Source organism: Rhipicephalus microplus, chromosome 6 (genome assembly GCF_043290135.1).
Source record: "Rhipicephalus microplus isolate Deutch F79 chromosome 6, USDA_Rmic, whole genome shotgun sequence".
NCBI lineage: Eukaryota > Metazoa > Arthropoda > Arachnida > Ixodida > Ixodidae > Rhipicephalus > Rhipicephalus microplus.
In genome coordinates this window covers 183,424,554-183,439,565 of record NC_134705.1, presented here as the reverse complement: position 1 = coordinate 183,439,565, position 15,012 = coordinate 183,424,554, and the positions used below count along the sequence as shown (strand labels likewise).

The window sequence follows — 15,012 nt, the reverse complement described above, 5'->3', positions numbered from 1 at the left end:
TTGCATCAACCTAAAACCAGCAGCACAAATGTGCATCTTTATGGGAAAGTCAACCACCTGAGACATTCAATCGGTGCTTGATGTCATGATAATGTATGGGCAATACTAGGTGGCACATTTTTGCAAACTCTGTGGGAGACGCACTCAAGGCTATGGACGGAGCTGGCACTTTTTAGGTTGTAACATAATGTAGTGCATTCTTGAAACGAGGGGGGAGGTTGCTGATGCCGTCTAATGATGTAAGTAGATTATTACAATCTATCGAGGAATACATTAACTTTGTGCACCTGATCAAGACTAGCTGAATACTAAGGTGCAGGGTAAATCCAGAGAGAGGAAAGATGCTTATCATGTTAACAGAATTTTTGAAAAAGAAAAATGCACGGCTCCCTTCTGTGGAGAGGTAATGGTATTTGACTGGTACTCTTGTGCAGCGATAGTTAGCCAAAATGAAAGAAGGTTTTTGTACAGATTTGGTTTCATTGTTTGATGCGATCTGATGAGGATACCGAAGGGATGAGGAATATACTTAGGATTGGCACAATAGCTTTATCTAGATGCGCTTGGGGAGAGACACAAAATAAACCTGACGATCAAAATCTGACGTTTATTCACACAAGGGTCATTCCAGTAGACTAGGCGTCTACAATACGTTATATTCAGCCCGTAATTGCCAAAGGTTTCGATACAGGAAAACAAGGTGGTCGGTTTTTAGTACACAGGCGCCGTGGTAGACGCCGCGCGAATTGAAGTTTAGCGTTTGTCCGCCAACCAGTGCCCAGAACTTTACGATTTGTACACTACCACGTCGTGACATCGCGCTTATCATTATTGCCGCTAAGAAACTCAATGATTATTGCCCCGCTGCTGTAACGCTGCCACACCTTCTAAATGTTTGGTACGTGGTGGCTTTTAGCGTCACGTGACATTACGTCACAATTTCTTCTCCTCATCCCCATAGAAACTGCGGGACGCGTTGAAAACTCCGTCATGCTTCTCGCCACAAACAAGCGGAGAGATGGCGAAGGTCGACGCCTTGCCGTGCCCCGCGGGGTGAGCGCCTGACGTAATCACATGGTGCCTGCTACAAAAGCTGTTTCATTTCTCCTCGCCTGACAGGCGGTCGTGTTCGTCGCAGCGCTTAGTGCAGGAGGCTGTGAGTCATTTGTAACGTCCCGGCGATGTAGCTCATGTCGCTGGGATCGCGGAATGCGTTAAGCCCACGGTCTGTGTCGTACAGCTGTTCGTCTTCTGGTGCTGAGAAGTCATGGATTCACCAGCGTACGGCCGCAATTTCCGTGCTGCACCTTCGGTTCAGGACGGAGACAGGGTGCCCGTGGCTCGCGAAGGTGTTGTGCCGCAAACGACGCGATCGCAGTATCGAAGTGTGACCCTACGAGCTGCCGATGACGTTGACAGCAGCGTGGACGATCCGTTGCTGGTTGTTCCAGCGTCAACGCCAGCCTGTGTTCCTGTTGACAGGTGAGCCGCGCGAATCGTCTATTTCATTTCGTGCTGTGCAAGTTAACGACCCGTTGAATTTGCAACGTAGTGAGAGCGTGGTTGGCGTGGTGTAGCAACGTGCAGCAAGTGGTTAATTGTCTCAGTGATCAGTCGTCTACATTTCACGCTGCGCGACGCCACTGACATGGCGAAACGCAACTTAGTGTGTGACGTAGCAACGTTCTTCGGCCAGCACGCACGACGTCAACAATGGCAACGAGTAGTGAGAGTGATCAGTCACTTAGAAGTGTGGCAGCTTGGGCTAGTTGGTATGGCATGACGATAGTTATAGCGCGAGAACAAAACGACGACACAGAGACTAGTGTCTTTCGTGTCCTTCTTGTCTCTGTGTCGTCGTTTTGTTCTCGCGCTATAACTATCGTCATGATCAGTCACTGCAACAGATATGCTACATCGTTGACCAATCTGGGATATCTTCAGAAATGAACAGGCGCTGAGGTTGGTGCAAAGCGGAAGTGAATGAATGGTGATCGACAGATCAATTTGTTACAAGCACCCATTTTGTCGTTGGAGTTTGACACTGCGTGTGCACTGTTCATCAAAAGATGTCTAAGGTTGTGTGTAAAGCTGTTACACTTGGTACTCTGTCGTTCTTTTTTTTTTCCCTTTTCCTCATTCGACGATGCTTTCCTATGGCAAGTATAAATGGTCCCAAAGAAATGGTTGCCCAAGATAACCCTGTTGCCTGAATAATCACTTGTGCTTTATTTCTCAACATACAATGGATCATGGATAAGCTTACTTTTAATACGTTGTCGTATTACCTAATGAATACAATATAATGAAGCAAATGAGAAAAGTGCCATTTAAATTTTTTTTTAAATGTCAGTAGTAGCATTCGTAAGTAGAAAACTGTAGGCACAAGAACAAGAAAAATTTTCGTTTACCACTCTTTCATATGTAATGTAGGTTTTTATTCAAATACATTATATTCACTCTGTAATCGGGTCAGTCAATTTGTGGCCATCTGCGTAGTAGCAACGTTCTTACGGAAAGAAAGAGATTGTTCACACGCTCTACTTCCCGTTTCCAGAATGCGCAAAAGAAAAGGTAGTTAAACTTTACTGCTTCCCTTCACATGCGTTACGTTGCTTGGCAACAAGTCGCTCGTAAAAGCGACAGCCACGGCAGTTTATCCCATACTTCACTGCTTCCGAGATAAGTCCAGGGTTGTAACGGACCGGGACGTATCGTTTCCTGCCATCATGTGCGACCTCTCATAGCCGACACAATTGCTCGCTTCATGCAAACATCCTGTGAATTCGGTAGAACCTCGCGCAACTCCAGACATCTTAGTCGAGCATTCCGCCTAGATGAGACATATCCCAAATGCAACATCAATTCCCAAGTAGTTTTGTATCATTTGTCCATTTTCATTCGTTTATTATTTACATGTTTATGCCTTGTCTACAGCTCTACGTCTGTCGCATAAGAGGTGAAAAGGCACCCACACGGCATAACAAAATTGAGCGTAAAAAATGAAAAAGTAAACCAATGTACTGAAATATATTGCTCTCGTGCGACAGATTGAAAGCACTGCTCTAAATCGTGGCATAGTAATCGCACAGCTCCCTATGAAAAATTTGCTAAAAATACCAATAATTTTTAGAAGTTATAGCAGCAGTTCAAGAATAGATCTGTACTTCATTGGCAAGTAATTCTGTCAAGTCAGAATTTCTCTAGGGGATATTGCATGCGCTGAATTTCATTCGTGCTCATTGAGTTCATTTTTTTTTTTGCTGGGCATTTGCATGCTAGAAGAGTGTTGTGGGACAGGAAGTGCTGTATGCATGGCATCGATCGCTTCAAGAAAATGTTTTCTGTTTTATTTATTCATACATGCTGCAATGCTTGCTGGACTGCAGCAACAGTGGAGAAGGAATAAACATGTATACTCTGCAGCAGAAGTTTTCAGGACACAAAATTGTCCAAAAAGCCGTATTCTCGCTTTGTCTGGGAAAATTCACTTGAACCTCACTACAGTGTCAACAGTTCGGTACTCTAAGTACGGTGTCTTCAACCACCGTGTTCTACCACCGTGTTCTACCACCTTGTTCTGAACTGCTTCAATACTTTAGTGATGTGCATCAGCAGTTCAGTACTCTCAGTAATCTGTGCTCTATAGGCTGCAAAAATAAGGAAAAAAATTTTATCATAACTCGCATGACGTACATAGTCTGTGCTTCTGTTCTATGTGACTCATTAAAAAACACTTATTTGGCTTCGTCCAGTGTTTCTGTTTCAGCGACTGATCACGTAACGCGTGATTTTGTTCTAATTCTGAAATGTGTAGTAATGTACAAACGCGTCAATTTGTTTTCTGTCCTGTTTTCTTTTCAGATACTACTTTGTAAAAAATGTCTTCCTTTTATTGGGAGTCGTTCTCATGCTACCTTGGAACTTCACAACGAACGCTAGCGATGTGAGTCATTCTTTTGCACATTATTTGTTCACGCATTCTTTTTTGCAAATTGTGCGGAGAAACACACTTTGTAAAGACAAAATTCAAAGCTGGTTTGTTTTGAGTAGCTAAAGTTGGAAATTACTGCGCACAAAAGATGCTTACATGCAGAGGAGAAAAAGGTTGATCAAATAAGTACAAGCAAAAACACGCATACACATATAGAAAAAAAAGTACTCGTCTTCATTTGCCTGTGTGTGTCCTATAATTTCTGTTAATTCCTCACACTGGCTGTACATATAAATGGCATACACTTGCATAAAGACTTTCCTTGTGAGGGAACTTTATGTATAACTTGGCAGCCCAAAAGAGAAAGAAAGAAAAGGTCGAAAATAAATGGGAGCTCTCTTGACGTTCCCAGCATACAGAGCACGTAAAGAAGTGAATTTTTTTTATTACGTAGTTCCCTCACAGAGACCGTGCCTCTGTGAAGTTATGCAAAGCATTTACGAATTGTGAGGCCTTCTGCATCAGTACATCCATAATAACTTGATGAAGACACTGGAAGCATCTGTTGGCAACAAAAGTTTTCTGAATTGCTGCTCTTTTGATTTGTGAACTGTACATTTCTACTTTTTCCAACTTGATGGATAACTGTGTTGGCTGTAAAGGCTGCTATGGGTTTAAACCTTTAACTAGATCAAGATCTGTTTCATGCATCAGGGGCAACGTTGAGGAATCTATAAAAGAAGCTTGACCAGCGAATTGTGTCAGCCCGTGTGTCTCGCGCCTGGATTTCGTGGTCGTAAGCGGGGCCTCCGCGATCGGCTTTGGCTGTGCACTTCGAGAACTGATTGCAAGGGCTACACATGAAAACAGAGATGCTTAGAGATCCAGAACAGTCTGCTGACAGGCATATAATTAATGGGGTTCATTTATTTCCAAGGCACAAAGCATCTTTACTTATTCCTGTCTAAAAATGAATAAAAAAAGTCAAATTAGAATTGTTGAAATCATTGAACTATTTCTTGGTGCAAACACACCTACTGCGAGAAGTCTTGATAGCTTCTATGGTGTTTCACCTTACGTATCAATAGAATTATATATTCCTGGGAAATGCAGGAATTGTAGATATTGTGCTCCAGAAAAATTTGTCACAGAGTCGTTGGAAGGGGTTATATATTTAAAATTTGCAGGCAAGTAGCACTTTTCTCACTGCCCCGCCGCGGTGGTCTAGTGGCTAAGGTACTCGGCTGCTGACCCGCAGGTCGCGGGTCCGAATCCCGGCTGCGGCGGCTGCATTTTTGATGGAGGCGGAAATGTTGTAGGCCCATGTGCTCAGATTTGGGTGCACGTTAAAGAACCCCAGGTGGTCGAAATTTCTGGAGCCCTCCACTACGGCGTCTCTCATAATCATATAGTGGTTTTGGGACGTTAAACCCGACATATCAATCAATCACTTTTCTCACTCCTTTAGCGTCATTTGATGTAGCGGAGTGTCTTGTGCTGTGGTCTACTGATTAAGTCTTGATTATGTGCCATTTTAAAAAACAATACCGACGAAGAAGACTGAACAGAAGTAAGCAAGACAAACAACTATTTACCTAAAACAGCGCATAACGAAGACTTAGACACGAACCAACTAGCCCCAATCATCACTCTACTGACTGCCTGCTCCACGCTTCTTCTTCTTTGTTTTTGTTCCTTGCAGTTTTGGATGTACAAGTTCAGGAACGTGTCCCTGCCGTACGACTACACATTCACAAACAAGACAGAGCTGCAAGCGCATCTATTCGGTGCTTTCTCAGTGGCCAGCTCGTTTCCTTCGCTCATAGCTGTCTACCTGGGAACACTGTTTAATCACAGGTGGAGCCTTGAACCGTCTTTTGTGGCTGCTTTGGCCTAGTGTAGAAAGCTATGGCATGGAGGCATATCGATACCATATTTTCTTGTGCATAACCCATTCCATTAACCACAAACCTCAATAAAACATATGAAAGGACAGAAGGATTTCTTTTTGTCTTTCCATCTGTTTCTTTCTCTTACTCTCTTGATTTGCTGAACTTGTGGACAGGCGTACACTGTCGTTGTTTATGAAAGGGAACACGCGATCGCGTGACCTTCTCTCTACAACGGCTGCCTACAGTATCTTGCAGTGCTTGTTCAGGAGCCATAACTCATTGTTTTGTTTGCCAATAGATGGCGCCCAAAGCGAACGTCCATCTCTACAACCCAGACCACAACACAACACTAAAAGGTGGGAGGCAGCTCTGTCCAGCTCGGATCCGAAGACCCAAGAGACCCTTGTGAGACGAGCGAGGACAGCGTCCCGTGCCAATGGGATCACGGATTAAGGATCCCACTCACCGACATTCCTCTCTTGGTTGCAAATATTTCTCCCTCTCTCTTTTGCTGTCGGTTGATGATAGCCCTGTTGGCAGCCGCCGCTGAGCGCAGGCCATGTGCTCTGTGTTCCCTTTCATTAAGGACGACAGTGTACATCGCAGCATTTGCTCATTTTCATAGAAATGAAAAGTGTTAGCATACCTTATTTACTTTAGTACAAGCTGAAAATAGGGGAGCTTTTGGGTTGAGTGTCTTTCAAGTAACAATTAACAATTCCCTCTCTATTTTTTTCCCCTTTCTTTCTTTCAGAATCGGGCAGGACGTTCGAAATATTATGGGGTTTGTTCTGTGCATCACGTTCTTCGCAATAGTGACTGCGTTTGTGAAGATCAACACTGACAGTTGTAAGACCCTCTTTTTGAAGCTTTGCTTTATGCACACAACTTATAATTTTCGCTTTGATTTCATTGCTTTTTCCAGGTAGTACAGCGGCTTTGACTTCACAAAAACATCGGTCAGATTTGTTTTGCACATCGATTTCTCAATTTATTGCAATATGAGATAGTTGTTAGAAGAATGTCTTGTAACACCTAGGTCACCGAAGGCTGCAGGTATGATAGTTGTTCTTAGAAGGATGTCTTGTAACACTCAAGTCATTGAAGGCTGTAGAACATATATTTACATTTTTGAATGTGAACGTGCTCGTGATAAACAACTGTAACAATTCGTTTACAAACGTTGATCCCGATGGACTAGCCTTATTCAGAGTAGTTCAGTGGGCGGGCTTTTTCTCATGAAGGCCACCATACTGGCCACTACACAAGTACCTGGATCGTTTATCTTGTTGATCGGGTACATGTTCATTTTCAAGAAGTCTGTCCGGTTCAGAATATTAAACCTCTCTCTTTCTGTATGTATGCACGTGTGTTTCTGTTTTTTTTTCTTTGTGTGTGCAAAAGTATTGAGATATGAATGTAGCCTGTATTGGGCAGTCCAACATATTGCCATGCTTGGTTATTGCTTTTTCTTTTTGTGATTGGGATTCACTCGCAAACACTGTTATCGCCGCTCGGTGGAGGCTCAGTAATAACCCCGAAATTTTATGTCACTCGTGTACAGAAGACGATGTGTTCTGCTAGCCATCGGTTTCGCAGATGGCTGATGACTCTGTGCGTAGATTTTCTTTCAGTTGGAATGTTCTGGGCACTGGTGCCTAGAACTTGTGCCCCAGAATTCTTTGGTCACAGGTTTCCCCAATAGTTTCATCTTTACCAGCTTTAAAGTATTTGCTTTCTTTATCATCAGCGCCATAGGACAATGTAATGCTTGTTTAAGGGGGGACGTGGCAATGGCAATGGTACATTTGGCCAAAATGTTCAATTTCTGAAATTATTTTTTTTTTGCAATTGTGAGATCATGTTTTACATTATGGTGAAAAATCAGACCAAAATAAGTAGTATAAAATGAAAAAAAAAAGCATTTTACTGGTGGGCTATTGTCAAAAGCTATAACAAAATTGCACTTCAGAAAATGCAAATTGGCAGCTTTCTCTTAGCGCAGTGCTACTATATTGGCATCATTGTAAAGAGGACAGATCGGAGATCAAGATAGCTACAAAGCCGCATTTCTTCAATGAAAAATAAAGCCACCTCTCTTCTGAGTTCCGTATTCTTAGCTTCTAGCTCCGATCTCTTTGAGCTCCATGTTCTCAGCTTTCATTTTTTGAGCAGTTGCTGTCAGTCATCCCTGTGCCATTTTGCAACAAATGAAGATATATAGCCATTCTGTTTTCTGCACTTAGATCCTGAGACATCGGTGAGTGCCGTAAAGCTGTCCATATTTGTGTCGACATCTTACAGATCATTTTAATTGGCTTTTTGTAAAAGTTGTTAGTAAATACAATGTGCCCAGGACATTTCAAAAATATTTTTGTGGGCTCACATAAATATTAAAAATAAACCAATAGCATTACAGCACGGAATGGGCTCTTGTGAATATCCTTATTAAACAATTTTGATAAACTTATCTCTAATTAATTAAATAATTTTTGGATGACATGAAGAGTTTATCAAAACTGAAAAACTACATTAGATGGCTCAAAATAGATTTAAGCTGTGATATCAGCACAATAAGTGACATCTGCATGCCAACTTTTATCTCTTTCTCGTCATAAATAACAAAAATAGTTTTCATTGCCACGTTCCTCCTTAAAAGAAAAACAAAACAAGAACAGAAACATATACAACAGTACTGCTGCATCATCTATGGCTGTGTGACTGACTAGCGAAACTTTGCCAAAATTTTTGCAACACGATATACGGGTGCATATGCGGCATCGAACGTGTGGTGTCTATGCATTTATGAAAAATAAAAACATGTCGCCATACTAGCTTGCACGTGGGAATATCTTGAGGGTGGCTGATTAATCTGTCTATTCGTCAATGAGGACAAAAGAAAGCATCGTCCATCGTGTGATGATTATAGTATTAACTTCTCCTTAAAAGATCCTGTGTTGGAATCTCATGAAAACATTGTTTTTTTAAGTCTGTTACATTCTGTCATTTCTATTTTCTGTTTACTTTTAATTTTACCACTGAAAGCATTTCTATAACGGACAAAATTTTCATGCATCCTTTTCGCATGCTTTGTTGCTTGAAATTATAGTTGATAACACCTTACGTTGTTTAGTGCCAGTGCATACCTTCAAGCCTTTTCAGAATGTTCGCAAATATACTGTAGTTACCCGATTGTAACATCGCCACGATTCTAACACGAGGGCTGACTTCGTGGAAGAAAAAAAATTGAGTGAAAATACAAAAAAAATTTTTGTTATTGCACTTTTCAGACTTGAACTTTGGTACTTGTGTTGTTAACAGAACGAAAAGTAATGTCGTCTAATGTGGGCTACCTGCTGTCATATCAGCGATCACATTTTCAATTTATCTCAATCTAAAGATGCTCCAACTTATACGTAGACTGCAACATTGTCTTGTTTTCTCTTAATTTTCTTCACAATGTAATTGCCTTTCCTATTTCAGGGCAAGTTGGATTCTTCGTTCTCACAGTCGTCCTCATATCACTGCTGAATGGTGAGTATCGTCACTGTGCCTTGTATGTATGTGTACGGCCGGCACTGACCCGCATGTTTGATGAACGTGTGAGGGGGGGGGGGGGGGGGGTGGATAAAAAACGGAGGCATGTTTGCCCTTATCAGCAATTGTTTTCTTCCCGGTTCTGATAAGCTATCTCTCATGTTAGAACAAACTTGTAACGCTTTGAAGGGCCCCTTACTGTTGCAACTTTAGACGAAGAAGTTGCGACATTTAAGCGCGGCTCGATTCCTCAATACACATTCTGTTTTTTCTGCCTGGTCAACCAGCAGGTCAAGAATGAGTTTTCTACAGCATTGAAGCCTTCTTAAGAGTCCTCTACTGAACCCGTTTGTCTCTTTCCTCACCCAGGATTTGTGATTTCAAACCGACAAACTTGATTCGTAGATCGCTTGGTGGCGATTGTGCCTGCAGAGTATGAAACAGCTGTGTTATGCAGAAGTGGTCAAAGTTGCAGATAAAGGGCATGCTGTTCCTCTTGTGAAAGGCCCACTTTAATCGGTAACCACGCACACTCCTCGCGGTGTCACTGACCATGTCATGTGACTCCGGCTCATCAGCCAGTTACGAACTGCAAATGCATAACCTTCAAGTGGCGGGTCCAGTGCCCTGCCAGTGTGCAATTCAAATGTCCCCATCAGTAGGAGCTGTTTTCTCATTCATACCAATCGATTTCTCTTTATGTCATAAATCTTCCCATCTAATAAAATCTGCTAATAATGTATCTCCCCCCTATGCTTTCCATGGCTTCATTATCAATTATATTGTGGTGGTTTCTTCATGAATCTTTGCTAACCTAATGCTGGCTTGATTATCTTCAATAACCTAATGTTGACTTCATTAGGTTGCATTTGGCAAAATAACGGTCCACACGATTCGTTCCCTTCTTCGTTTATATTGCACTTGCTCCGATGACTCATCTTTTTTTTTCTCTCCATAGCTTTCGTGTCGTGGCTTCAAGGAGGAATCATCGGACTGGCAGCACTGTTGCCCTCGGATTACATGCACAGTCTGGTCATTGGAATGGTATGTTTTGGTATCACGGAGTTTCCTAAATTTCTTGTAGCAGTGTTTTGCATTGAAGGAGTTTTTCTCTGGTATGCTTGCAGTGACCCCAATCCCAGTTTGAACGGCTTGTGTTCGTTGATAAAGAATACGACTTGACAGTCGGGCCTCGTAACCTATGTGCTCTCTATGATCAATCAAACCTCATCATAGCGAAGTCGCACCACATGACGTAATCAAAATGTTCATTACCAATGTACCATATTTTCTCCCATATAACCCACACCAGAAAGTGGGAAAATGTGCTTAAACAGTGAAAAAGGTGCGAGTTGTATGTAAGGTTATGTGCATGTTTTTTTTTAGTTGAAGACAAAAGAGGGGGTTATATGCAGAAAAATGCAGTATATTCTTGATAATGTGTTGATGGCAAGGCTATTCTAGGTTTACTTTGTTAAATAATAATTTGTTGCACATAGGCTTTACTGTTTAACAGTAGCAGTGTGCTAGGCCTTGCGACGAAGTCTCTTGAGGTAGAGACCCTTCAACCAATCTGTTGACGCACCCCAACATAGACGCTGTGTTTTATATAGTATTCACGTTAATTGGTGTTCTCTTATCCCTCGATTTCGCTCCCCTGCATCCATCCCCACCATTGTTGACAACTTGTCAGGGGGTCAGTGCTCTGTGGCATTCAGCTTCAGTTTAGTCTGTCTACTTGTGTTGAGTTCGTTCCTCACTGGGAGTATGGTGGCTACCACTTCTATAACATATCAGACCGAAGGCCAGGGTCTTAAAAAAAAAGAAATGCAGTCAAGCTGCATTATAACAAGTTTGCATATCACATCAAAGTTAGTTTGTCATAAGCGAAAATTCATTATAAAGGTATATTCCTAACACTGCATCTATTGCAAGACTATTCTTTATTTACTTCGTTACAACCAATAGCTAGTTATATCAAGGTTTGAGTCTACTTCGTCTGGGTGCTAGTGATTTTGCTATGAGACGAGGGAAGGAAACAACAAGACCTCACTCCTTTATCGCTTGTACGTTTCCCCTAATTTTTACCCCTCTTACTATATAGTCTGAGATGTGTACCCCACTGTCAAGTCATGAAAGAACAAATGTCTCGTGTAGCGTAGAGGGGCAGGAGGGTTGGTGGTGCTGATTAGAGACCTAATTGGGCTAGCTCATATTCCAGTCGACATCGAATCTTCTAAAACAACAGAATGTGTGCCGAGGGAAAGGAGGCGCTGTCAGGGCAGCAGTGAGTGAGGTGTGGGGATGCAATGGGAAAGTTCGCAATCGCAACTTGACATTGGATAATTGTGAAGGCTTTCGCTCAGCAGTGGACAAGCTGTTATCATGCCTCCTGGGAAATACTTGTTTAGAGGAATCTCGCTCTCATCTCTCTTACATTCCGGAATGTACTTATTTTTCAAGCACTCCATGTTCTTGAACCCTTGGACGTGTCCCGCTTCAAAACCTCGTTTGTAGAGCCGCCTGTTGTATTTCCCGCAGGCGGTTGGTGGCCTGTTTGCTTCGGTGATGCAAATCATCTGTCTGCTGGGTCACACGGATCCCACAACTGCGGCCCTGGCCTATTTCCTCCTCGCCATCTTTGTCTTCGTGGCCGCCCTGGCGTGCTTCTTGTTCATGCTGTCTTCGGTAAGCAGCCAGACCCGATTTCACGGTGGGATTTCTAGCCATTTCATTACCACGTACCAGAAACCGTGTTGGTTGAATCGGTTTGGTTGTGCATTGTAACCATCTGGGGAGCGCACTTACAAAAAATTGAACCCCCTTCATTAGGGGCACTGTTATAACTAACGTTTGGGTCAGTTACTGTATACGTAATGGTGGTACCGTCTACGTAAGAGGGCGTAACCACCTTTGGGTGTGGAGATTGATTTCCCAGCATGCCTTCTGTAGAGTGTGTGTGCTGAAAGAGTGATTATTAGTAAAACAAGAGAAAGTTGAGCCAGTTGATAAAGATTTGTAATCAAAAGAAGGGAGGCACGCAAGTACGGATGCAAGACTGAAATTGAGACAACACGAATGCCGGCATTTGGGAAACTTTTTTCTTTTGTCCGAGTTTGTGTGCCTATTCTTTCTTGATCGTAGTTATTGTAGTCACATCAAGACCATGCATTGTATCATACTAATTCATCATGAGCAGGTGTTGCATCATCTCTTGTGTCATGAGCGTACATTCCATCATCCTTCGATAGCGAATTTCATCTGCTAGGGCATGTGTGCTGTGTCGCTGCATGAAACAATAAATGTGGCTTCGCATTGCATTCCGGCTTGAAAAACTTCGTGCTTATGCCTTTAATTTGTCTGCAGGACTTCTTTGTGCACTGCGTGAAGAACCCTGAAGGTGAGTTAAAGGTTGGCTTATCCGTGACTTGTTGAGTTCCAGGGGCATTGATCGCTGCGTGCAGTCAGACAAGACTATATCAAACTCGAATAAATCAGGTTACGCTTCATGAAGGTTGGGGGGAGGGGTAGAACTACTTTTGAACACCACAATGCTTTCTTGATGAAGCAGTGCTTTATTAGCTTTCAATTTCGCTACTTAATAATTGGAAAGGACGTATGAAAACGTGCCCTAAAGTTTTGAACTCTCTCTCATGCAATGTCTTGTTCTAATAAGCGATTCCTGTCTTACTTTTCAGCGAGCATCCAAGATCTGATTACAGAAAGTGACCTTGAGATCAAGGCCTCTACTACTCTAATATTACGAAAGGTAAGCAATGCTGTGCTTTTTCACACATTAGTGATTTTGCAGCATTGTGTACAATAATGCACATTTTCTGTCAGGAAACTGGTGCTTCGTTGCCACTAAAGTTTCGCGGGAACATTTCATTATTTTGAGCTGCGATGGCCATTAAAAAACTTATGCATTCACAAATACAAAATACTTTTTACAGTTCTCTACTAAGAACAGACAGACAAACGCTCCAAAATTATGTGCAGCAATGCATACGGAATCGGTCGCACAAGATAATACGTAAAATGACATACAGTAGTCAACATTCCATATGGAGAAGCAATGAAATAGAATATCACTATATGTAACATGAAGCAAACAAAATAAGAAATAATATTTCAGCTGATATGCATGTAAATACAGGTATGGTGTGGACTTACGTTCTCATGAGAGGGGAATAATTCTCGCGGTGTCTACTTGGTGGACATGGCCACATGGGCCTTCAGTGATTGGCTGGAACTCGGCGAGCAGAGCGCCGGCTTGATCTTTCTTTCGGAACGTCATTTTGACGCCACACTGCTTTCACAGCTCCTGACACAAACGAGAAAGACCGAATGCGTTTCGCAACAAGGAATGCTGCCCCGAGAGATCCGCTTTTGGACACACATTTTGGAGGCTGTGCATGAACTCCAATCCCGTTAGCCTCTTGAATTGGGTTTAATGAGGTCACCCACCTGACTCACCGTGAAGGTCGGTATGCATCCCTGTGTCATTGTTCAAACATTTCAACATGTTCATGCGCAAGTTCAGACTTGTCAAGTGTGTTTAAAGGTCCTGTTACTGTGCATTTCTTCCACTTTCTTTCTCCTTATGCTGGGAATGGGATGGCGGGCTCGGTGTGTCGACGTGGTCAAGAGTGCCAGGACGTCACGACTCGCTGTTTTTTTCTAACTAACGATCGTGGTGTCCACTATGTGGCCATGGCCACATAGTGGACACCACGAGAACAGTGCTGCAGATTATGTAGTTCAATTAGTCTTATTAACTAATTAAGCCTTGTAAGTCACTAACACTTGTATTCGTGGATATCTGTGTTAATAGGCTTACAGGATAAGGCGTATGAAAGTGGAATGTAATATTACTAGCCCAGTAGAGTGTACTGGCCAGATGACCTGCACTGATGTATTAGGCCACTCCAGTCAATGTGCTTGTCTGCTAGCCAACTACATAGCCTGCGCACTACTATTAGTGCATGGGCACCCAGCCACAAAAGATTACGGTACTCGGGCTTTACGTCAAGCGTGGATATCTCCTCTGGTAATGCACAACGCTTTTAATTTATTGAATGAGTGTGTGGAGGTCATCAAAACTGCTGCAAACTGAAATTATTAATTGGAGGCTATTTTAACCAAGCCAAGAGAGTCAATCTTTCGAACCCCGTGCCCTGCGAGCTGTCATTGCTGGGCTTTGTACTTAGACTTGTATAGTAGTAATGCTGCTACACGTTCCTACTAGCCTAACGGGGCCACCACACCTAAACGAGTGTCGTAACTGTCTGCCTTGCAAAATAGAAGTGTTAAAATTAAAAGCAGTCTGTAAATATGAAAAATGTACAACTGAAAGCGAATTATCTGGCACATTCTGTTTTTGAGCGAGTGACCGTAAGACTGTAACGTTCTTCGTGGAAATATCCGTTCACAGGTTTTTAGTGGCTAATGAGTTGGGCTGCTCAGTTTGAGGTCACAGGTGCAGCTCCCAGCCGCAGTGGCTGTGTTTTGACGGGAAAAAAATGCAAAAATGCCCGTGTACTTCAGTGCCCGTCAGAAAACCCCAGGTGGTCGAAATCGATCTGGACTGCCCGTTGCGTGAGCCTGGCAATCATATCCAACCTTTGGCACATAAAACAACGCTCAATA

General features: G+C 42.6%; 1 protein-coding gene across 2 annotated transcripts in view; it reads left to right on the top strand.

The window, feature by feature from the left end:
* Positions 1–594: 594 nt before the first annotated feature.
* LOC119167036 (equilibrative nucleoside transporter 3-like) overlaps positions 595–15,012 on the top strand; it is a 31,693-nt gene continuing 17,275 nt past the window's right edge. The window contains exons 1-9 of one of the 2 annotated variants that reach the window (XM_037418443.2): positions 595–1,482; positions 3,865–3,946; positions 5,637–5,791; positions 6,581–6,675; positions 9,310–9,360; positions 10,322–10,407; positions 11,905–12,051; positions 12,730–12,763; positions 13,062–13,132. In XM_037418443.2, the coding sequence (XP_037274340.2) occupies positions 1,268–1,482; positions 3,865–3,946; positions 5,637–5,791; positions 6,581–6,675; positions 9,310–9,360; positions 10,322–10,407; positions 11,905–12,051; positions 12,730–12,763; positions 13,062–13,132 (936 nt within the window). In that variant the 5' untranslated portion in view covers positions 595–1,267. Of the gene's footprint in view, positions 1,483–1,912; positions 1,963–3,864; positions 3,947–5,636; positions 5,792–6,580; positions 6,676–9,309; positions 9,361–10,321; positions 10,408–11,904; positions 12,052–12,729; positions 12,764–13,061; positions 13,133–15,012 lie in introns of those variants that run through there. The other variant, XM_075867217.1, reaches the window with a different exon arrangement.